The sequence below is a fragment of the Sabethes cyaneus genome, chromosome 3 (assembly GCF_943734655.1).
Source record: "Sabethes cyaneus chromosome 3, idSabCyanKW18_F2, whole genome shotgun sequence".
Classification (NCBI taxonomy): Eukaryota; Metazoa; Arthropoda; class Insecta; order Diptera; family Culicidae; genus Sabethes; species Sabethes cyaneus.
The window spans coordinates 156,299,014-156,323,964 of NC_071355.1; the positions used below are offsets into that span (position 1 = coordinate 156,299,014).

The window sequence follows — 24,951 nt, forward strand, 5'->3', positions numbered from 1 at the left end:
AATAACATTTCTGGGCATACATCAAACGCTATCACCGCTTATTTTAAATATTTCTTAACTTAACTTTTTTTAGATATCTTTAGAGTTATATTCCATTTTCCATTCCCTGTCTAGAGTACATGATACTAATAATTATAACTAACACAAATTATTAGAATCATGATCACATAACTTTAAACACTCGCCCGCACGAAGAGGCCTGCAACAGATGTGTTACGGATCATATAAAGATTAATTAAAAGAATAGTGCCTAAAAGAACGAAAGTCATTTATCAAAAAAAAAAAAAAAATACTCGGAACAACGCGTTATTCTGTTGATACAGGTCTCTTTATGCATGTACTACACTGATATTTTATTTTTAACACAACATAATTGCAGGATTGGCTCGATCAGCACTTACCAAATTCCAACGGTGGCCCCTGGGATTGCATGTGCATGGCATCGAAGGTCTGAATTACCGTAATTTTAAGTCCTATTACTGATTACCGATTCAATGGCTAAGAAGCATGAACAGATGTTTTATTCGTTAACCTTCATAGGGACTAGCTCTTCGAGAAAGTATTTTCTAATAAACCCTAGATAAATCGAAAGGCGGAAAGCGGCAGGGACAAAAAAATACTGCTATCGATTCGTGAATGCAAGCATATTTGAAACGTTGCGTGCAATAACCATGCTGCTCTTCGCCTTAAGGAACAGTATTATCTCCTTCGGTTGCGCTTCATAACATTTCACATCTATATGATGGCACTCAGTACTAAGAATAATATGCACGATTTCTTTAAAATTGCTTTATCGATTAGGTTCTCGAAGGACGTTCAAAATGTTGTTCCAATCAAACAATTTCTTATGCGGAAAAACAAAACATTTTTCCCCGACAAAGCGTTGGGAAATAAAATATAACATATCGTTTTCATGTTTTTCACGTTTGACTTCAACCGTTACCGATTTCCAATTAGCCACATGTGGCATTGAACTAAAACGAAAAACTTTTAAAACTACCTTTTTGGAGATTTCTCAGTAGGTCGATTCTCAGCTGTAAGATTTAAACTTGTTGCTAAAACCAGTTTTTGGCTAGGCGATAAAATACACAAGTACCTAATTCAATTATTTTCCAGTCGTTTTCAATTTTAAGCATAAAAAGTGTTACGATCAAAATTTGGTCAAACTAGAAGGTGTAAAAATTGATTGGTTTTTCTATATAAAAATCGATTTAGCTCAATCGAAATACTGAAAAAATATTCAGCTAGGCTAGGCTGATCTATTTAGAAGTGCCAGTATTTTCAGGCAAATTTTGCCATCATATTCTGTACAGCTACCTCATCCACTTTGTTTGCAGTAGAACGCCAGTTTGCCCTATTAAACTGCTACTCGCTTTCAACAGTTTTTAATCTTCTTCAAGTTGACGATGCTCCAGTAAAAAACCAGAAAATGAACAATTCAGAACCACTCCCACAAAAAGCCGTTCTGTCAACTGTCAAGTCTCTTCCACAAACGACCAGCAGCCGTCCCGATTCTGTATTCGAAGCGGAGGAGGGGTTGTCCCAAAATCATCTCTCAGGCAGGTATATTTGCGTTACCACAAAAAATGTGCCAGATACTCGAAACGCTTACAGCAGTGTTGCAAAGCCCACACTTGTGTCCGTGTGCTTTCTCACACACCCGTACTCATTCTAACGAACACGCCGGCATAAGCATCCCTTTAAAACTCCCGCTCTTATTTCTTCATGCGCTACAACGAGTTTTTGCGAGTGTGTGTTTAGCTAACAGCTACAGTCGTCGCTCGTCGTTCGTCGTTGCAGCTCGATCTGCTGATATCGATTACTCGCAACGGCTCGCACTCCCGCCCGTGAGTAGAATTCAGGGCGAATATGAAAAAGAAAAGAAAAAGTAATGCAAAATTTGTATCCCAGTGCGCCACCAGCCTCACGTACAGTTGATTCCGCACAAGTTTTTTTGACTCGGGAATAAGTTATGTGGAAGACGATGTGAGGATGTGCGTGCGCGAGTGTGTGAGTAGTAGAATGTCTGCACAGAGCTCCGGTGGCTGTTTCTTTTACGCCTGCTTGTGCGGCGTAAGCTTTGAATGCTATGTTTCTCATACTCTTTCGCGGGTGAGTAGGCATGGTTGACTTCTCGCTCGATTCGCAACATTGGTTTACAGTCAGCCTTCCCATCACCGGAGCACCGTTAACACCACCAAATGGCATGGTCGAGCCACCGCTGCCTGCGTTTGTCGGTCAGCCTGCAACAGATAAGTCCACTGATCATCGTTTTACTATCAGTATATGAGGGGCCAGCTTAGTAAAATATCCTGTGTAATAAAAACCACCTTCCAGGTCACTGCATCCCGTAAAATGACTATGATGGTCTTGAGCAAATCGCAATTCGTATTCTCTCCTATCAGTGCTCGATATATATTGTGGCCGGGGATAGAAAAAAATCGCTTCTACCTATCAAAATCATAGGAGCGATCAGATTTAGATTCATTGACATCCCTACTTGTAAGCGATAAACACTTTGTTGCCATCTGTACAGATTATGATAAACCGCATGTCGGATCTATAGTTACTATATATATAGTTCGGCGGATAGAAAATCGGGAGCCAAATAAACGTCAAAAGCGGAGCCAAAAGCTTTTCAAAATCTAAAATGCAGGAGTAATGTTAAAAAAACACACTTTATTTTCATAGAACTAGTCATTTTCAACACCCGCCAGTGATTATTTTTCGTAAAAACCTGCACATTTCATCATAATTTCAAATTTAATTTCATAAATCAGGGATGCTAATTCGCCTGGTTTTCTATCCGCCGAACTATATATATAGTAACTATAGTCGGATCTTGTTCATTGCATGATTGCGTTGAGAAATATAACAGACACAGACGATTGGTTGTATGCAGCGTATGAATCTCAATGCAAACAACATGAGTAATCTTGTTTCTCGCAGCTAGGTAAAATGTAATACTGTGATCAACTGCTGAGACTGTTGAGAGATCAAAATCTTGTGATAAATGCTAAAGATTCACTGTTTGCCATGTACTGTACGGATCGTGATCTGTGCGTGTGGCAATAACTCGAAGATTTGATCAAAATGCGGATTTTCCATCCCTGATTGTGGCTATACATCTTCCTCCAAACTCAACGCCTGTACTATATTTTGCACATGCAAGGGCTATGTCTCCTATGCCCTTGTTGCCAGTCGACAATCAGCATCCACCATCCACCAAGCTAGTTTCGAAAAGGTTAAGAGCACCACAATCCACCAACTTCAAAGCTACCCAATCTTAGCAGACTCGCGAACGTTTTTTCCTCACAAAATCTTATTACAATCGCGAATTGCTCCGAAGAGCTGAAGCAACCTACCGCGAACGGGTAAAATGAACCTGCGACAGCTTCATCTCGAGGATCCACTCTAGCGTTAAACAGATTTCAGCACGCTTTTGAAACTTCGTTAGAAAACTCAAATCCAATAATAGTATTCCGAACAATGTGAATATCTATGAAACTGGAGCTCACACTAACCGCGAAGCAGCTAATCTCTTCACGGTTTTTTTTAAAGTGTATATAGCAAAGTCACACCGGCGCAAAATAGCAACCGTTTCGATCATATACCATTCCACGATTTCAATCTCCCTTTATACAGTTCTCCAGGTCCGATAGATATCTAGCCTCTTCAGGTATTCCTCAAGGAAGCCGTCTAGGCCCTCTGATCTTTCTGCTTTACTTCAACCCTGTTTATTTGGCCATCTATTACCCTTGACTCTCGTATGCAGATGAACTTCAAATGTTCTTCCCTATCCACTCGACTGACGATAGTCACTTCTTCAAAATCAGTTCGAGGACTTTGCCATTTGGTGCGATGTGAACCGCATGTTAGTTAACCCGGAGAAGTGCTCAATATTCACACCCGACCCGATCTTGTTTCGTTATGAGCTCGATGGCACACTAATTGAACGTGTTTTGTATATTAAAGACCTGAAAATTATTTTGGATTAGCAGTTAACTGCCGAAGTTGAGGCAAGAAAGTTGGTCGACTCAGTGTACCTAGAATTTGCGAAAGCATTTGACAATGTTCCCCACAATATAATCATAGTAAAGTTAGCGCATATTGGCTTCTCGGTGTGGCTCGTGGAATGGCTGTTCTCCTACCTGACGGATCGCTCAGCATATGTGTTGGTGAATTCTATACAATCAGATACTTTCCAAATTCCTTCTGGATTCTAGTATACCGTAAGACGGTGTGCTTGGTCCGCTAATCTTCAATATGTTTGTGAATGGTTTGAATCTGATGATTTCCGTAATTCACCTTTGCTGACGATCTGAAGATCTTTCATGTCATATTATCCAACATCTATTACGAGGTTTTGCAGATGGATTTGGAAGCTGTGCTAGTCTGATGCGGTAACAACGGAATGCGCGTCAATAGCAACAAAAAAAGTAAAACAATAACACCATCGATATTCGCTGCGACCTGATATCCTCGATAGGGTAGACGGTAAAGTCGATCTTCGATCTAGCTGTTATTATCGACTCTAAATTGAAACTCCGTGAACATGTAGGAACCATCACCGCAAAGGCGTTTCATGTACTTGGGTTTATTCGTCGCCATGCCTTCAACTTTACCGAAGTACCATCCAAAACGCTTTATTGGTCGTTAGTACGAAGCATTCTTGAGTACGCTTCTGCAATGTTGTGCCCGTATCAGCTATCATAACAGCTTTGCGCAATCATCCGTGGAACGATCCAGGTACCCAGGTAACAATTTGGGTTTTATTACACTCCTATGATGGAATTTAAGACCAAAATTGGTCATGAAGACCGCCATAAGAGTACAATAAAACTCACATTGTTGCTTGGGTAATCTTATCAACTATTTAAACCAGTGCCAATTATGCCAGTTGGAACCTCTGTCAGTTAGGCGTAATTATCAGCAAAGGATATTTGTCTTCGACATAATTACAGGAATCACCGAGTGTTCTGCATTAATGGATCAGATTTCTTTTAGCGCACTCCATCGACGTCTTCGGGGTGTGCTGGTCATTCGAACTTGCTATGGCCACTATAACCCGTTCGATTCTTGCCTCCGCGTATTCAAGTTGGAGTTGGAGATTACTTTGATTTTGAGGTGACGAGAGCACCTTTCCCGAAGAGAATAATATTAAACTAAACTCTGTACGATGTTAATCGAAGGCGGTGCAATAATAAATGAACTTCAATGCGTCATCATCGTGTTTCGTATTTTGACCTTCTTAGGTCACGATGACATCTCAGACAGAGATATTAGGGTTCCGCTTGAAAACGCTGGCCACTCTTTTTGGCATCGCTCACTTACATACTTATGCGGTCCATGTCTCCAATTTCCATTTGGTTGACGTTCAAAAACGGCCAGTGCCTTTAAGTCCCCGTTGACCATTGTTCGTTTCGAGCCCGTAGAGGACTGCCCATCTTATTCCCTTTTTGTACATAATGCATTTAGTATGAGGGTGAAGCTCACCAGATCTTAGGGCATTGTAGCATCCGTAAAAGAACGGCTAGCAAGAATATGTCTGCTTATTTCTCTGCTGGAGTTGTTATCCGAAGTCCTCAACGAGCCGTGGTATACAAATACGTCCACCACCTCAAACTGGACCCCGTTGACTGCCGCCCAGTTAGCTTCGAGGTACGATGCTGGTCTGACAAGTCGAAGCCAGTCGTCGTATGTTCGAATCTCAGCTAGGCGGTACTTGCTAGATAGAGTCAGTCGTTACACTGGCCCCGTAATTTTTCTGTACTCAGCCGGCTGCGAAGTCTGTCGATTAATGTCTGTCGGTAATGTCTAATGATGGTTTAAGCCCAACACTTTGCTGTGTTGACTACCACACTACTACCTACGCTAGCTCGATCGCGCTCGGTTTATCCTACTAACAGGTACTTAGTTTACAGTATAGTCACTTACTTTTGGACGTATTTACCACTTATCCAACTTTCACTGTTTCACGTTTCAGTTTGGTATACTGCTCAGCAACTACCTGCGATTACAGCACTGTACACCGTCCATCGTGGGCCTAATCAGTCTTCTCAGCTTCCCGGTAAATCAGTTTTCATCCATAATTATTCGTAGCTCTTCACGGTCGATGGTATTGTAGGCGGTCTTGAAATTTGTGAATAGGTGATAGGGCATAGGAACTTGGAATTCACGACACTTTTGGAGGACCTGTCGCAACACATAGATTTTATCCTTTGTCGATCGCCCGTCCACAAAATCGGCTTGATAACATCCCATATATCTACTTGCTAGCGGCGACAGACGGCGAAAGATTATCTGAGAAAGCACTTTAAAGGCGGTATTGAGGATGACGATCGCTCAATAGTTCTCACATTCCAACCTGTCGCGCTTTTTGTGTATTGGGCATATTACCCCCTCCTCCCACTCCTCCGGTAGCTGTTCTGTATCCCAGATCCTGACTATCAACAGATGCAGATAAGTAGCCAATCTATCCAGGCCGATCTTGATAAGCTCCGCTGCGATGGCATCTTTGCCAGCTACCTTGTTGTTCTTGGGCATAGCCTCTAGGTTTCGGTTTTCCTCCGATCTACAAATCCTGGCAGTCGAAAAACGTTCCCCAAAAAATGCAAAGCTGTGGGCTTAATCGTCTTTCTAAGACTTGACCATTGTTTATCGACAGACTTCGCGCGGCCGGCTATTTAGAGTACAGGATAGTTACGGGGGCTAGTGCATAGATCCTACTGACTCTATCTAGCAGCACCGCCTAGCCAAGATTCAAACATACGACGACTGGCTTTGGCTTGTTAGACCAGCATCGTACCTCGAAGCTAACTGGGCGGCACGACGTTCCCTAAACACTTTTCCTAATTTGATGACAATTGATTTGCTCACTTTTACCGATTTCGCAAACTGGGCGTTCCGGTAGTTTGGATTTTCGCGACACGCGATCAACATTTTGATGCTTTGCTGGAGAGCAAATGTCAAAATAGAGGCAATCACACACCTACAAAATCAGGGGTGTTCAGGTTTGTTAAACGCACGGTTAAGAGATGTGTACTATGTTTAAATCGATCAAATTTTTTCATAACACCTTTTATTTGACAACCAACCAACGATGTTAGCCTAACAAGCCAGTCGTAGTATGTTCGAATATCGGCTGGGCGGTGCTGCTAAAGTTAGTAGGATCGTTGCACTAGCCACATAATTGCCTTGCGAAGTTTGTCGCTAAAGAAGAGTCAAGTCTTAAAGACGTTTTTTTTTCAAATTCCTAATGATTTTATTGCAATTAGTCTGTTAGTTAGATTAGTCTGTCTGAAGTTTGCATAATTTTTTACGTAGAAGAGACATCGATTTTTTTAGAATGCACTGGTTCACATTTTAAGGTTCCGTGAAAATAGGCTACATAACAGCAACTCTGTTTTACTTCCCGTATACTTCTGTATACAGATTTATACAGTGAATTTAAACATCAACGGTACATATTGGAAATGTAATTAACTACGCTTGGGAATCAACGTGAAATTAATTCGGTCAAATCAATGTTGCGAAATCTAGTTAGATCAACAGCACCGATTTGCCTATTCCGTAGATTGGAAAGCACATGTTGAACTATTCCACCGAGAGCTACAATTTGACAAAGCCTTCATCACCATACATAACCCTGCTCATACATCAGCATCATCAGATTGCAATACTGCAACATGCCTGTTAGGGTGGTACATTTTTGCTAGTTATTTTTTCTATATAAAACTGTTATATAGAGTTGGTTTTTAATTGTCGATTTATTAATGTTTTTGTCGCGCCTGCTAGAAATTGTTTTGAGACAAAGTCTATCGATAAAATATACTTTTTTAAATCTTCGAATGCGGTCCTTCGAAGGATACGGTCCTTAATCAACAATTAGGTTATTTGTAAATTTATCAATGTTAACAAGCACAAAAACAGTACCACTCTAATGCACTCATTAAAGATACACTGTCATAGGGTGCATTCGGGTTAGAATATGTGTTCCACTCACTCCTCAGTATCTGTTTCGTCGTACTGAAAATTCAGTCAATACTGAAAGCTAAATCGTAATCATAATCAATCTCACTGCTTACCTTTCGCCCAACCATTTCCGCAAACGTTCTGAATCACCACACTAGGATTGGTGGGATGAGAAACTCCCGGAGCAGGGTATTTTTAGCTGCCTGAGTGTGATACCGAAAGTCCTGCTAGCCGGCGCCATAACACTGATGGATGAAGCATACTATAAATTGGCCGTCTGGCTGAACGATAAAGGTGAGGGACTTTAAGGCAGCCGATTACATGCAGAGCAAAGTACCTTATTATTGATTGCCGGTGTAATGTTTGTACCGTTATTTGCAGAAAATTATCGACTTCAGTCTAAATACGAAAACCATCTAATTGGTAAGGTGGCATTGTTCCAGTTTGTCAACAGCTTTCTGTCGCTTTTCTACATAGCCTTTTATCTGCGCGATCAGGATAAGCTGAAGGAGGTAATTGAATTCGTTTATGTTAGCAGTTAATCATTAGTGGCATCAGCAGGAGATACGATGTACCTATGTTGTTAGTCATCCAATTTTGCTTTGCTACGGCAGAGTATTTTGTCCAGATAGCAAATGACAGATTTTTTTTAAACAAATTTTTGGAATGTTGCCAAAGAAGTTTAATAAAATCGGAAATTTTAAAATGAAAAACAACCATGCGCCTTCATCTTTCTTTAGACAAGTGTAGACTTTTAAGTTCAGGTGTTTTTATGATTTTCTTAAGCTGTGCTAGCGCCGTACTTTATCTCGAAATGGAAATTAATATGTCTTTCACAATTAAATCTCTGCAATTCGAAACTGTGCTGACAAACAATAGAATTATCATCGTACCTTCTACCAGATTAGTATCAATCTTTAAATCTACTGTTACCTTTTAGCAATTGGCAGGTTTGCTTATATCACGTCAAATAATCGGCAATCTGCGGGAATCGGCCTGGCCCTACCTGGTGGAACAATGGAAACTAGCCAAGCTAAGCTTCAAAATGTGGGGTGCACTAAGCCCTACACAGGAGGTTCCACCAGCGACAGATGCAAGCAAACTAGTGGGTGACAGCAAGAGTTCCTCAGATTGCACAACATCGACACCGAAACGATCCATTGGCCAGGCGGAAATCGAAAGCTCCTTGTACAAATACGACGGAACCTTCTCTGACCATTTGGAGATGCTTGTTCAAATGGGATATGTCGTTTTGTTTTCCGCTGCCTTTCCCTTGGCCGGATTATGTGCCTTGGCTAATAATTTGCTGGAAATTCGGTCGGATGCTTTCAAATTAGCACATGTACATCAGAGACCTTTCGGGCAACGAGTTGCCAATATTGGTACATGGCAGAATGCTCTGGGCATGCTGGGACTAGCAGCTGTGATAGTAAACTGTGCTCTAATAGGTTTATCCGGTCAAGTTTCGAGGCTTTGGCCTGGGCTTACTTCCACGCAGACCGTCATATTGATAGTTGCATTGGAGCATGTGATGTTGGCCCTACGTTCGGCCTTGACCTGGCTTCTGCCGGAGCTTCCATCCTGGCTCGCAGCGGAAATAGCACGTGCGGAACACTGTCGGCGGGAAATGCAGTGTAAAGGTCCATCCCCTCGACAAACTCCACCATCGCCACCGTCATCAACTTCTCTATCTCATCATGACCCTGATTTCAACAGCAGTCAAGATATATATGATAGAACCGAGCAATTAGTTGGCAGGTACTTGCAGTGAACATTAATTTGCAATGTATATATTTTTAGCACAAAAATCTTAACTGTTTAAATGCTTTTTTACAAATAAAGATTTCACATCTCCTCTAGTCATGATAATCAAGCGAATGATTTGGAACGACTTGCCATGAGTGATGTAGCGGCCAAGTTGGACAACTTAAATAGTCAGCAACATCAGCAGCAACAGCAACAGCAGCAGCAACCCCAACCGCATGTGCAGTCGCAAACCCAAGCGCCGCTGCATCACGGCATTCTCCAACACAAAAAAGAATCGCGCAGCAGTAATGACAATATCGATATGTTTACCACCGAAACCCGAGAGGTTACTCCAGACTCACCGATTTCACAGGTACTCGATTACTTTACTCCAGTCGATGACTTTCGGAATCAACAACGATTATTGTTTGTATTGTCCTTTTTTATCTATCGCTTTTTTCGGTTTGCCTCCAAGTCAATGCTAATTCCATTTACAACTTGTAATAAAAGAATGCAACATGAAAAATGAGTATTGGCCTTACTTGTATTCCAAGACGTCATAGCGTATTGCGAGGAAAATCCAACTGATTTTAATTTGGTTTACAATCTTACGAAGAAAATATGCCAGTAAATATAACACTATACCAGAAAATATTACCAAACTTTCCTTGTTCCAACAGGGCGAAGATTTTTTACGGCGATTTACACCGATTTGATATCTGTGTTGAGGAAGTGTGGTAGATCCCGACTGGGAGAGGCTGTTAGAGTCAATAGAATCGTAGCAACTGGCCCTGCAATTGTCCTGCATTCTAACTATGATTCTATGGGCTTTATTAGATAAGTCACGTCGAGCCTCGTTTTGCTCGCCTGGTTTACTTTTATACAGGGTGTTAGGATGCTTAATGCAGATATTTCAGGATGTAATAGAGGACCACATTTGACGAAAAACATCCTTCAACGCATATGGTCAAATTTCAATCGTTACAGAGTCAATAAACATTTTTAGTTTTTGGTTCTTTTTGCCTTAAATTAGCTTTAGTACAATAACTATGCTAGCTAGTTCAACTTTGTTACTTTCATTCTAAAGCTGAGTAAATTTTGAATTGAAAATTAGCCTTAAACCTCTTACTTAGTAACGTTTTAGATGCAAAAAGCTTTGAAATAAGTGTTTCTCAAGACGTTTTTATCAAATTTCTCCTGAAAAGGTGTGATAAATTTGATTGCTGTTATTTAATAAATCTGATTGCTTTTATTCATATTGGTTTGAAGCTCTGGTACCTTTCCACAACTCGTTCTTTGACGTGTTTGGTGTTGAATTAGCATCGGAAATCTGCACGAATTCATACATCACGCATAGCACACTAGATTACCGCGTGCGATGAACACAACACAGTCTGACGCGTAGGGACAACTATAACGAAACAGACTTCTTGGATCTCTCTAGGACGTTTATAAAAACGAGTGCAATATTAATGCTCCACAAGAACTCGCGGACATTCACCTTTGCTATGGCTTCGCTAATTGTACAGCAACTACAGCCCAGCAGGAGTATGGTAGTAGATTTTCTGATCATCACCTAATTATCTAATGCAAGTAAGATAACACAAATCCAGAAGTGTTCGGTATGTTACACAATGTTTTAAAATTAAGGTCGTCTACGAGAACGCACCGTCGCTTCCGAGAACGAACGTTGTTTTCAACGAGGCTTCGAGGGGAGCATCATCAGCAAGTGGCGTCTGCGATTGACCATAAAGTTTTTCAGATCGTGGGAAATGATCTCAAGACAAGCACAATTGCGGCACAGCCTTTTGAGGCACTCTCGAGGTGTGGAGCATGCTGAACCAGGTAAAAATACATCCTTTCCACACTACAAGTTCAAGAGCTGCTACCTGTGAATAAACCTAAGCGGCTTAAGTTTTATAAGATTATGCAAGCAAAAGTAGAGGTGAACCCTCAATTTGCTAAAAACATTGTTGTTGCTGTTTTTGTTTTTCATATAGTGGGCCGTCGATAGCAGTTACCTCCTGGAGCAGTTGAACATCCACGCGCCTCGTCGTAGTCTGCGAAACTACGCGTTACTTTGGACCCCGACGCATCGAACAACGTATGGCCATAATAACCCGCTTCATGCTTGTTGTAGGCACTACAATGAAGTAAACCATTTATTTGACTTTAATATTAGCAACAGCAGGTTTAGAAATGCAATAATTAATTCAGAAAATAAGATCAATATGAGTAATACTAGTCTGTACTGTACTGAAGACTGTAAACAACAATAAACAATAGTACGTGTCAGATTGTATTTGTCGCACGCGGTAATCTAGTGTGCTATGCGTGATGTATGAGTTCGCGCAGTCTTCAGACACTAACTTAACACTCAAAACCATTCGTTTAAAAAAAATTGCAACGAAACTAAAAGAGATAAACGTTTCACGTCAAAGAACGAGTTGAAGAACGGTACCAGAACTTCAAATAAATGAATAAAAGCAGTCAGTTTTATATCACACCTTTTTAGGAGAAGTTCGATAAAACGCCTTGTGAAACACTTATTTCAAAGCTTTTTGCATCTAAAACGTAGTAACATTTTAACGTATTACATGAAGTTAAGGTATTTAAGACCAATTTTCAATACAAAATTTTCTAACAATTTTTTATAAACCTTTTTTTTTGTTAATCGACGCCTTAAAGCTGATATAACTTGTTGGATTTCCCTTACAGTGCGTTTCACTAGGTTTAGTATTTAAATAGACAATCCTCTTTACCATTGGTTTTGCTTTTAGTCCCCACCATATATGAAATAATTTTAAATTTTAATAAATTGTAATATATGTTTTCCTTATTCAAGCAATTATTCTTATTATGTGTTCTTTGCTCTTATAAATTGAACATTCAGAAAGTCGAAACATAATGATTCTTATACTTATTGAGCAATCGATTTTCATACAAGAAACTAATTTTTCCATAGACCAGCACAGTATTCTTACGACCTCTTCAAGACTCTCCTCTTAGTGGTCAATCGGCACAAACTGTTGCATTAGAATCTACACAGCCAAACTCAGGGTATGACATATTTTCTTTTCATTAGTCAATTGTTGCGTGTGTACAGTAGAGCTTGTGTTTTTGTGCATCATTTTTATCTCTTTTACAGCATCGCATAATTATGTTTCAATAAATAATTGAAAACATTTATCGAACAATTGAAAGCTATACCTATCATAAAATAAAACATATGTGAACTACGAAAAGGGACATATCGTTTGAGAAACAATTCTTCGATCATTCTTCTAAAATCACAAACCCGCTGCGGATTTGTTATAAAACATCAAATATTTTTATATCGTCATCATTTAAAAACTTGAAATTGAATTATTTGGACGTTAAATCCCTTTCCGAAGATCAGTTATGTTATATGTCTATTCATTTTACGAATAGATCCAAAACCTTTTTCACTGTGAGGACCAAATTGAAGCATTGAAGATTATGTAATATTGTTGGACATGTCAAAGTTACAGTTTTTAAATTGACATTAACACTACGAGTTATACAAATGACCATGTGTCCTCATTTTCTTCCAAATAAAATTTGAGTGAATTTTTCACCCACAAGTACAGATCCCTTATGAGTGCAGAATACGTTCCAGTACTATAGCCTTTCAATGCTCCAAATTGGGTAACTGACTATTGACTAGTCTTTTTGTTGTCCAAAGTCCTCGATATGCAGGCAGAGAATTACGAAAACTCGTAGGAAGTCACCATTGTAGTGATTGAATTTCGAAATTATTCGTATATGCAGTATGTCTACTAATCACTCTGATAAAGAGTAAATTAAAGTGAAAGAATAAGTTCGCAAGTGATACTTGTAAAAGAATTCTCACCAATTGTTCGATCAAATTCAAGTCATGTTTGTTGCTTGATTTGTTAAAAGCGATAAATTTGTATTTCATTTTAAAAATTTACAAGCCTTCCGGTTGCGGTTTTCATGATCAATTTCAGGCATAAAAGCCATCATAAGGGTGTTAAAAAAAAATCCCGAAAATAAGTAACTAAATTTTGGGCGACTTTTTTGACCAAACTCGTGTTTTTACTCGACTTTTCAAACTCGACTTTTTTGGAAATGAAATGTATAAAAAGCTATAGTACGCCAGTAACTCGTTTAAAAAATAGCAGCAATAAAATGCGAAAGTAAATTTAACAATTGATAAATGAAGTGCTTAAGAAAACGAAAAGTAAAAATAGACGACTAGATGAATGAGCGAGGAAATAAATAAAACACGAACAAAAAAAGCCGTGTTTCAGTTTGTACATATTTTGAAACTCTCGTTGTTTTCTAACTGTTAGTTGGCGTACTTATGTTGCTTCAATGTAGAAAATGCTGAAATAGAAAGTAAATTATATAATTCCAGGTACGATTCAAACAGATATATGACCACCTAGGTTGCTGGACTGAAATAAATTAAATATGCCTGTTATCTAATCAATACCATAATTAAATGCACTGAATCAACAATCATAATTATCGAAAAAGTCAAATTAGTTTTAAATTTGTACCATAAATCATTCAAATTCTGAAATCCATTGTCGTAAATCCTGTTATATGTGTAAAATCTAAACTTATTTTCATAGTATGATTAGTATTTAGAGTATTTAAATGTCTTTCGTAACATAAACTACTAATTTGGGCAAGAAAATATCCGAATATCGATATAAAACTACCTTTGACGCAACCATGTATTTTATACATTGAGAAAATCGCATATATTCGTGATATTTCCTTCGCTCTTCCTCACTTTTATTCGAAAATAATCCACCGCGCCGGACAATCAATGGATTCCAACAACTATATGGATTATTTCCGATATAATGCACTCAAAATATATTTTTCGCTATGAAATTTTTTGCTACACTTTTCTTAATAATTACATTTATAGTGCATGTCGAAAGAAGCCAGAAATAAAACTCGCTGAAATTCCGCCATTCCGTGGACAGTCGATGAAGCACAGTTATAGTATTTACGATAAGCGAAGCATCAATCTTGGGTATGGTTTTGACGAAAAATTTCCCCTTAACAGTAGTAGTTGAATGTCGGTAGAGCTGAGTAGTGCAGCATTAGAACTTTTTGTTACATCCTTAAATCTTGCTTTCCGTTTTCTAAATCATAATTGGCCTTGTTTTATTTCACTAATTCTTAACAACAAAATAATTCACCAGAATCAATCGGTCTTAACGGCAGTCCCTATTTAGTGCAAATGAGCGTTGTTGTCAACCGACCGATTGACAGTGGTACTAATCAATCTGCAAACTATTTCCAGTGAAACCATCAGCCCTCGGGTATCTTCGCCGCCAATCCAGATCCCGGAGATTCCACCCTTCCGCAAGCAAGCGCACTCTACTATACACTCACCAGTGACTCAGAGTCCACAGAACATTTCCTCCGCTAATCCGTCGCCGCCCAGAATAGCAGAGATTCCACCATTCCGGCCGCGTAATAAGTCGAAGGACTGGATGCCCAACATCGAGGTGAGCCGATTGAAGGTCAGTTTCGGGTACACTCGGCCCATTTTGCTAATCGTGTGAATGCACTTTTCCCTTTTCTCTTTTTCCGTTTGATACTTGTATTTGAATCGAAATTATCTACCGTTGACTGACGACACTACATTTTAATAAAAAAATATCGAACAATGATAAACTCGACATGTAAAGCACACCGAACATCATCTAACGATTGGGCCTAGCGGCGGGGCGGAGTGGGCCAAACGTTTGAAGGCAGCAGATCCTTCCATTATACACAGAAGCACCGATTGTATCGTGGCAAAGGTAACAACTGCATATCAAACATCCTCGCCAGCTGGCTTAGCCTTTTATTGCTTTGTGCAGCTATAATTGGTATGACGCAGTTTAGCCCTTAGTCTAAAGTTTGCTCAAATATCTGTACGTTTCAAGAACAGCCACGCTCGATACACATTGGTACACAAAAGGCTATGCTCGGCTGCTCGCTTTCAGTTGTATTTTATGAATGTGATTCGTTTGCTAACCTATGTAAATGAAAATTACGTGTATGTCCTTACATAAACCAGAGCTAATATTAGAATATATTTGTTTAAAAAAAAGTTACTAAAATCTGTTCCGGTTAGAATTTGGACGCACAATAAAATATAATATCATACGCTTCAAGCGGGGGGCCTGTTACGGTCTCGATCAACTAAACATGACAGTTGAGCTAATTTCGACATCGTTTCTTGGTACATTTTGCATGTGTGGAAGACTATTTCCAGCCCAAAAAATCCTCCACCTGATTGGAAATCGAACCTTGCAATGTTAACAGAGTCACGGGGACCACATTTTTACGAGAAAATAACATACGAAAACCTTGCTACCTTGAATACCTTGCTTCAGTGATGAAATCCACTGCACATACCCTGCCAAATTATCAACCTGTAAGCAAAGTTATTTCTAACGACACACTTAGTAAGCGGAAATTTTTTGACTCAGGATTTGTTCAAAATCCACCTTTGAACAAGTTCCATCGTCTATTCAAATACATTCGTTGTAACTATTAGGTCTGCACTCACTTATACAACTTTCTTGTACGGTTTTTTGTGGGCAGGTTTTGTTTTAAAGTCCCTAGTTACCTACGACCAACTACGCCACTTTCTTTTGCATATAAAGGAGGAGTGTGAGGACTACGGAAAACTAACTGAAGTCAATAGACACACACGAAAGTGGCGGGTCAGTTTGTCCGGAAACCCTTATTCGTGCATTATCTGCCATAGCTGTTCGCGCACGACTGTATCGTATGCTGCCCTGGAATCCACGAATATATGATGCATGGGCACGTTGTACTCCCGACATTATTCTGAAAGATTTGTTGGAGAGTGAAAATTTTATCCGTAGTAGCACGGGTCCCCTAAAGCCCGCTTGCTGCTGTTCTACGTATTCTTTTGCTATTGGGCAATAGGGAATTAGGGTTAGGGAATTCGCAAATTAAATATGGGTCATTCCACGTCAAATGACCAAGAATAAATACAAATTGGTAATCGGCCTTCTCGGATTTGAACCAAACTTTGTCAGATTGTTCGTTTCAGATCAGCAAGAAAAATGCCTAAGTTTGGTGCCGATTGAACATTCTCCCGATTAATGGGAGTAATACAATTTTTTATGAAAAATCAGGAATTACTTGCTTCAAATCGCTGTAGCTATAGATCGGCAAAGAACACCTTGTGGTGAGTGATTCTTATGTAAAAATCTGAGGAATACGATGGAGTTGGAATTTTTGAAATCGCGTTGTACTCATTGAGAGAAAAGTGCACAATTGGTTTTTAAACGGAATTTAAAAATATTTGGCTGCCGTTGAAAACTAATATTTTTTCGGATTCCCTGGGCAATTTCCTTTGAGAATATGAAAATGTTGCCTTTCTACTGTGTGACACATATATATTCGAAGAAAAATCATTTTATGCTTGTATTGTGTCTCGTTCGGTGTGCACGTACCAGAGTTTAAGTTACGGTCGTTGATAATAAATAAATTGTTCAACGGTGCTACATGCGGCACCCCTCAAACATCACGGCATAAAAAGAGGATTTGTATACTATACACTAAAAAGATTTGTCAAGACGGGATCTGTTGAGGACCGTAAAGAAACCGGTAGAAAACGAAGCGTTAGAACTGCAGAGGTCAAAAAAGTTGTTCGAGAATGAATTCGTCGAATTTTGAAAATGGATCTGGATATGAAAACATTCAAAAAAGGTAAATTCCAAGGATTAACGGAAGTAACAAAACAAAAACGACAGAAAAAATGCAAACTGCTGCTCTGTCGGCACGGTGTTTCAGAAGTGATATATTCTGATGAGAAGTTGTTTGTTCTACAAACACCGCATCATGCTTAAAACGGTCGGTAGTGGTCATTTCGATCATGGATGTTCCAAAGCACAAACGGAATGTACCTCGATACCAAAATCCAAATCATCAACGGTCATGACATGGGGAGACATTTCAAAGAAAGGGAAACTTCCTGTTTTTTTTATTGACAAGGGTGTCAAAGTTAATGCAAAATACTATCTGGAAATAGTCTTAGAACAAAATTTGATAGCTTACGTTCGGGAAATGTATGGTGAAGAAGTTTATGGCTTTAAGCCGGATAGAAATCCAGCCACACTGCAGATCTTTTTGAAGACGTGGTGCAAAGCCAATCCGACGGATTTCATATCGAAAAATAAATTTAATTTAATTTAATTTAATTTATTATCAATATTGTCAATTGCAAGGAAAATTGTACCATCCAAAGTGCGATATCGCTCATAAAAGTGCTATTTTGCATTAAATCGTTTCGGTATCTTCGGCGCACTTTTTCGTTATCTTCCAAGCAATAAGTGCGCCGAAGATACCGAAACGATTTAATGCAAAATAGCACTTTTATGAGCGATATTGCACTTTGGATGGTACAATTTTCCTTGCAATTGACAATAATATGACGAAAACCTGTCAGTTACATACCTAGCTTATTTTCAGGTCAGGGAAAGCACATTTATAAAACATCAAATGGGTAAACAAATATTAAGTTCCAGATTAAAATTTTAAAATAGTATAAAAATGATATCTCTAATTGAGGTGTTTTTTAAATAAGGCTAAGGATGGTAATTGCTTACCGGCCAAAGGTATGCTATTCCACATCGCTGCTCCGCTTATGAGCACGCTCCTTCCGCTGGACGTTGAGTGACGTGGGAGGACAAATGACCTTGTCCGGTCGTTTATCCCTGGTTGAAGATGCTGAAGCAGGTAACTAAGTAGTTCGCGTTGGAATACATAGGTGTCACACTGTAAACCTAATATTTCCATGCTTCCAAGTAACAATCAATTTCGTTACGCCAGCTTTAACCCACGATCCAGCGGCGCATCCAAGCGGGAAATCGGGCCTACTTTGCCCTTCGTAAAACATTACGATCAGGAAGCGTACGCCGCCGCACTAAGCTAACAATGTACAAAACCCTTATTAGACCGGCAGTTCTCTATGGACTTGAAGCCGTGACGCTGCTCACGGACGACATACGCGCCCTTGCCGTGTTTGAGCGGAAAGTGCTGCGGACGATATTTGGCGGAGTACAAACTGAAAGCGGAGAGTGGCGGAGGCGTATGAATCACGAGCTACAGGCACTGATTGGGGAGACTGCCAGCGTACATCTAGCGAAAGTTAGCAGACTACGGTGGGCCGGACACGTCGTAAAGATGCCAGATGACAGTGCGACGAAAATTCACTCTTCAACAACCCTACCGGCACCATTTTCGACTTCTGAGACGACTAGGAAATTGGCGGCAAGTGGTCTAAGACCGAGTTGAACGGAGACGAGTGCCTGAAACAGCACGAGCCACCCCGGCTCTATGCCGAAGAAGAAGAAGAAGAAGAAGAAGCTTTAACCCACGTGATGGTTTGTTTGTTCGAAAAGTGCAACATAAATATTGTTTCAGACCTTCAGGAGTTTCCTTCTAGTGATACCGGCTGACTGCTCACTCCATTTCCCAAGCTTTCTAATTCAACGATTCTATAGAACATTACCAGGTATGACCACGTGAAGGCGCTAGGTAGGAAATTGGGATGAGTAGAGCTATGTTGGACGCATCTTCATTGCCTTCCCCATTACATACCCAATGCTTATAATGAGGCTATCTTCGCGAGAAAATCAAAAGCCGTGAAGCAGCCGAATAGTGATGTTCATGAGGGATGTTCATCGATTTTTCACGAATTCTTCAACCACTGCTATCGGGGATAGACGTCGTAACCAAACTTGGAAGACCACCATGTACGCGGCCATAACCAGCGTAATGCCGCGGTAATTACAGCAATCTAGCCGATAGCCCTTTTTATAGTTGGAACAAACCATACCTTCCACCCACTCCTTTGGTAGTTTCTTCTTCTCCCAAATCCTTGAAATTATCCTGTGAAGTGTCATTGCTAGCGGTTATTGACCATTTTTGTAGAGTTCTGCCGGGCGTTGATTCTTTCTGGCGGCTCTATTATCCTTCAGCTAACCAATTTGTCGCCCGATCTCTTCGGGTTCGGTAGCCGGTACACTGTAATCACTTAAAGGCACTTCTAGGTTAACTTCAGTTGCGTTTCCTTCTGTTATGTCGCCGTTGCAATGCTCTTCGAAGAACTGCTTCCACCTGTGGACCACCACACCCTCGTTTGTAACCAGGATTATCTGCTCGTCCTTACACATATCAGGCTGTGACATATCGGTGTGTGTCCTTTACGAGAGTGGTTCACCTTCTCATAGAACTTACTCGTCTCATTAACTGGGAATAGTTGTTCTAGCTTTTAACGATCTCTATCCTCCTTCTGGCGCATTTTACTCCTCAGGATCAAGGTTAACTTATTCCACACACGTCGATGCTTGGCCAATTTCTCCTTCGTGGAGGTGCTTAGATCGTTCTTCCAGGTTCTTTTCTTCCTCTCCATCGCTTGTTGGCATTCCCCGTCAATCATCGTGATTGCGGCCTTTTTTATTTTTTTTAACGAGTAGGGAAATCTGCTATCAGACACCTGGGAAGATAACTCAGGGAGTGGGGTTTAGTATCCCGACCCCCCTACTGGGGCGTGAGGGTCCAGACCCACTAAAACCCTACTCGAGTCTCCAGCCTCAATCCCCCGTGGCACCACCTTATCGGTATTACTTCAGGGAGATTGCGGCCTTATTGACGGCGGAGTGTATACTGCTCCATCCGTCTTCGAGGGTCGGGGCATCTAGCTCCATAAAGGAAGGTAGAGCTTCGTCCAGTACGCGTGTGTAGTTCTTGGCAACTTTGTCGCGAGGTATAAACCGTCGATTGTTTTAAGCGCACATGTACTGGCAATGGTCCGAGTCGATATCCGCACTCCACAGGGAGCGTACGCTGGTGATGTTCGAGAAAAACCGGCGGTCGATGAAAATATGGTCGATTGGGTTCACGTTCAAGGTTCGCTGGTCAGATGATCTCCAGGTGGCTTTGTGGATATCTTTGCGGGGCAAGAAAATGCTTTTGACCATCAAGCTTTGGGAAGCTGCAAAGTTGTTGCATTGCTTGCTGTTATCGTTCGTGTTGGTGTGTAAGTTATGGGGTCCGATCACCAGTCAATACATTGCTTACTTGCCAACCTGGGCGTTCATAAACCCGATGATGATCTTGATGTCCCGTGACGAGCAGCTGTCGTACGTTGCCTCCAGATGCGCATAGAACACTTCTTTATCGTCGTCGGTTCTACCTTCGTGTGGGTAATGCTCGTTTATGATGGTGTAGTTGAAGAAACGGCCTTTATCCTCCATATCACATCCTCTCGTTGATCGCTTTCCAGTTCATTACGCGATCCTGCATTTTGATCATTACTGCTGTCACTTTCGGTGCTTCCGATTTGTTGCTTGATGCTTCTACCACCTCCAAATGGCAGCCTGAATGCACAGCCACGATCAAAATGAAACAAAAATCTGCAATGTTTGTTTTTTGAGCAGTATTCCATACGGACCGCGATATGTGACATGCTGTCAGTTACAGTAGAAATGGATAGGGTTGTTAGTCGCCTGGTCGCCACCTGAACATTTGTGGTATGTGGGCAGAGTTGCCTAGAAACATCGAGCAACTTTTGGTTGTTGTATGCTGCATGTTGCCAATCTAAACGCGACTTTCCAGGTAGCCAATAATCACTAACATAAACAGTAAATCATTCGATTAGTAGGATATTTGGGATGTTGCTGTTTATCGAATAGCTTCTTAACTGCATAGCTGTCTTAAATTGGCATCTTCTATTCGAATTCTTCTTGTCGGTAATTAACTACAAATCAGCATTGTCAGCTCTATTAGATGGTTAACAGTAAAGTAGCCGTATATTTTACCAATCTAATTTTTAAGTAGCATTTAAGGTGACTTAAATGCTTAATGGCATGTATTTAAGCTGCATTGGCTGTGCTTATTAGTTACCTGGAATCAACATTCGAGCTAAAATAATTAATAAATAAAATCGGACAAAAGAAAAATATGCTCAATATAGGAAATTCACGCCAATAATGGATAACTCTGATACCAGCGACAAATACGATAAGCAACACTAAATCAAATTGCAGGCATGAGAAGAAAAACATCTAGAAGCTTTTTATTTGTCTGTCTCCGTCATCCGTCTGTTTGCAAGGCTGTGTGTCTATGTTTCCTTTGAGCTGAAAATGTAAAAATGCTTGTGGAAATTGCTGCTTAGGTTTTGAAAAAATGGAGATGTGAAGCGCCATCGAAAAGCCTTCTATTAGTTCAGCAAAAGATTTTAGGGTTAGACGGGCCTTCAGTTTTTTGCGTAGTTTGTTTTTAGAATTAAAATGCGCATAATTTTTAAGTAAGCTGAAAAATAACACCTGTCTTCCTCTAAATAGTAGAATGCAGACAATAACTATTGTTTTTTTAGTAGGAACACGTCTAGTTCAAAAAGAAACCAAATGTATCGTTAGGCATATATTTAATATTTTGTAAAAATCGCCTTAGTTCTTGCAGGATTGCTCCACTGTGTGATATTGCTTTTTGCCTTTTGGTATTTGAGCCTCATTTTTGTCACATATACAACTATTGTCGTACATAAATTTTACAGAGAAACGTGAAAAAAATCATTTCTGCTTCAGTAAATTTAGATAAAGGCTTATACACGTTATATAGGCTCGAAAAACTTTCGAAGAGAAATGGGAATTTTCGTATATATAATAGAATAGCTCATAAACAATAGATACTTAAAAGATACAAACCCATTCATAGTTTTGAAATAGCTAAATCATAAATAGCTAATTTAGTGATGGATAAACAAACAGTAGCAGAGAACCGGTATTTCGCGGAAATGATACCATTATTGTGTTAATGTAGGTATAAATAGTTGTCATCCTAAATTTAAATATATGTGTAATTTATCTTTTTGAATATATCTGCAGCTGTTTGATTAGAAACCTACCATAACAAATTATCCATCTATTATTCTGTTTTATTGTATTTATGGTATCAATTGGGGCACTACAAGCAAGCATGCATTATTACTCTATATATTCAATCCTATACTGGATGGCAATCTAAAAATAAAATAATACACAATCTCCTCAGTAGAACGCACTTGATAGTTGGTTTAGTTTGTACACGTGCTAATAAACTGTTATAATCATTTATTGACACCTGTTACTGTTTCAAATTTCAGCAACAAGAACTAGCCACGGGATCGGATTCGGAACTGCTAAAGGCGGCTCCATCGTGGAGCAACATGACATCGAAAGCTCCGGAACAGGCCGGAACAAGTACAAGTGCTCCATCCGTAAAAACTCAAACCGAGGAGGAAGCTAAAGGTATTTAACTTTCATAAGTTTTAACGAAGAATAAAATGACTACTACATTATACTTTCTTAATCACAGCTGCTGCCGAGCTAGCTGCAAAGAAATCGCGACTTAAGCAAAGCTTAGTGAAGCGAGCCCGATCTGTGGCGATCTTTTCTCTAAAATTAAAAGAACAACGAGCGAAGCGTGCCGAAAAGGCAGCTCAGGAAGCAAGAGTATACATTATCTGGTCCGAAATTTTCGCAATAAATTACAAACAATAATGTTTCTTATAGGAATCCTTACCAGCGCCACCGCCTGGTGGTGAGTTGTCATTGATACCGATTGAACAGTTGATCCAGGTTGATGATGTTTTGAATCAGCGAAACCAGAGTTTGCAGCACTCGCACGGGGGCAGCAGCAACAATAATAATAACGGCTCAGGGCATTCGTAAGCAGAATGATCACGGGTATCAGGTATCAGGTGACGAATATCGCCCTACTTTGTATAGGCAGCTTAAACACTGACAAGTCCGTTTAGTGTAAAATTGTATTATTTTACCTGATTTAAAGGACGTTTACAGCCAGTATGTTACTGAAGTTTGATAGGAAGTGTACAGTACGAAATATTGTCAGAACGAATAATTATCGACAAGTTTTAGTCGTATTCAGCCCATTGCTACAGTGATTCGATGTTTAGACTTTAGACATTTACAGTAGTTTATATCAAGGTAAGCATACAAGAAATAGAAAACTGAAATCAGAAAGGTTTGAATCACAGCGGAAACCTCACTGAATCAGGCTGAGCCGATATGCGAAAAGGTTCTACCATTTAAGCTTTAGTGTTTATTTGTTTCGTAGAAAATTATATTTTACAATAGAATTTCAAACGAAATTAAAACAGACTTGAAAGAATTAAAGTATTGCTCCTTTTTGATATTGATTGAGTTATATTTGAAATGTTATTACATAGGCGAATTTTACGTTTTAATCCAAGCAATTCGTTCTAATTCGTATTTGTAACAATTTAACAGTATGATATGAAGTGATTTAAGTTTAATGCTTTGCTCTGTAGCCTTTCCTTACCTACACATTTTATTTATCGCGTGACTTTGACTAAACGCATGAAAAGTTTAATAATGTGAACAGACGAAGTTTGGCATAAACCAACCCAGTAAAATTTAATATTATTCGTTATAATTTTTTAGCGCTACTGATATTTGTACTGCCCAACCCAAGATGTATGTGTATCGTGACAATAATTTGTGATTTGAAAATACATTACTGCAGATACTTTTTTGGAGATGTATCAATTCGGAAATTAATAAAAAATAATGATTAGTGGTATGACTATGTTTTGAGGATTGAATTACTAAACAGCTACACCTTTTAATAACAAAGCCTCCGGTAAAATGTAGAAAGACAAGGAAAACCGGAATTTTAGTTTGAATATTAATCCAAATTTTGTTTCCATGATAGCTTGTCTAAAATAGAAATAATATCAGGCATACCTATGTAGATAGAGATAATTGTGGTAACACAATTTGAATTTTACCGTTTTTCGTGTCTTATTTAAAAAAAAAACAAATTTTGGTGAGGCTTGTATGCATTTCCTTTTTTTTCGTTGAATTTTAAGCTGCAATTAACAATCGGTACCGAGCGATGACAACGTGTTTTTGCTCCTTGACAATTGTGATAATTTACGCTTTTGAAATAGTAACTTTATCAGATGAATCTCTCTGATAAACAATAGATTATGGCGAAACAATCACTTATTCAATTAACATATGCTCAAAAGTTTAGTTCTACGCTGACAATCTTTTTTTAGTTACTAATATTGCCGTAGTTGAAACGGACAGTTCAAAATACACTAAAATCATCAATTATTATTGTAATAATGTAATCTGAAACACACCACGAATATAGTTTGCTGGG

At 39.5% G+C, this 24,951-nt stretch overlaps 1 protein-coding gene across 1 annotated transcript in view; it reads left to right on the plus strand.

The window, feature by feature from the left end:
* The window catches only part of LOC128740311 (anoctamin-8), a 61,884-nt gene extending 38,413 nt beyond the window's left edge, over positions 1-23,471 (plus strand). The window contains exons 10-21 of the mRNA XM_053835849.1: positions 380-448; positions 8,133-8,268; positions 8,356-8,486; positions 8,915-9,732; positions 9,817-10,093; positions 12,686-12,780; positions 14,648-14,755; positions 15,029-15,236; positions 15,420-15,533; positions 22,904-23,048; positions 23,116-23,252; positions 23,313-23,471. Of these exons, the coding sequence (XP_053691824.1) occupies positions 380-448; positions 8,133-8,268; positions 8,356-8,486; positions 8,915-9,732; positions 9,817-10,093; positions 12,686-12,780; positions 14,648-14,755; positions 15,029-15,236; positions 15,420-15,533; positions 22,904-23,048; positions 23,116-23,252; positions 23,313-23,471 (2,397 nt within the window). The remainder of the gene's footprint in view (positions 1-379; positions 449-8,132; positions 8,269-8,355; positions 8,487-8,914; positions 9,733-9,816; positions 10,094-12,685; positions 12,781-14,647; positions 14,756-15,028; positions 15,237-15,419; positions 15,534-22,903; positions 23,049-23,115; positions 23,253-23,312) is intronic.
* The last annotated feature ends 1,480 nt before the right edge of the window (positions 23,472-24,951 follow it).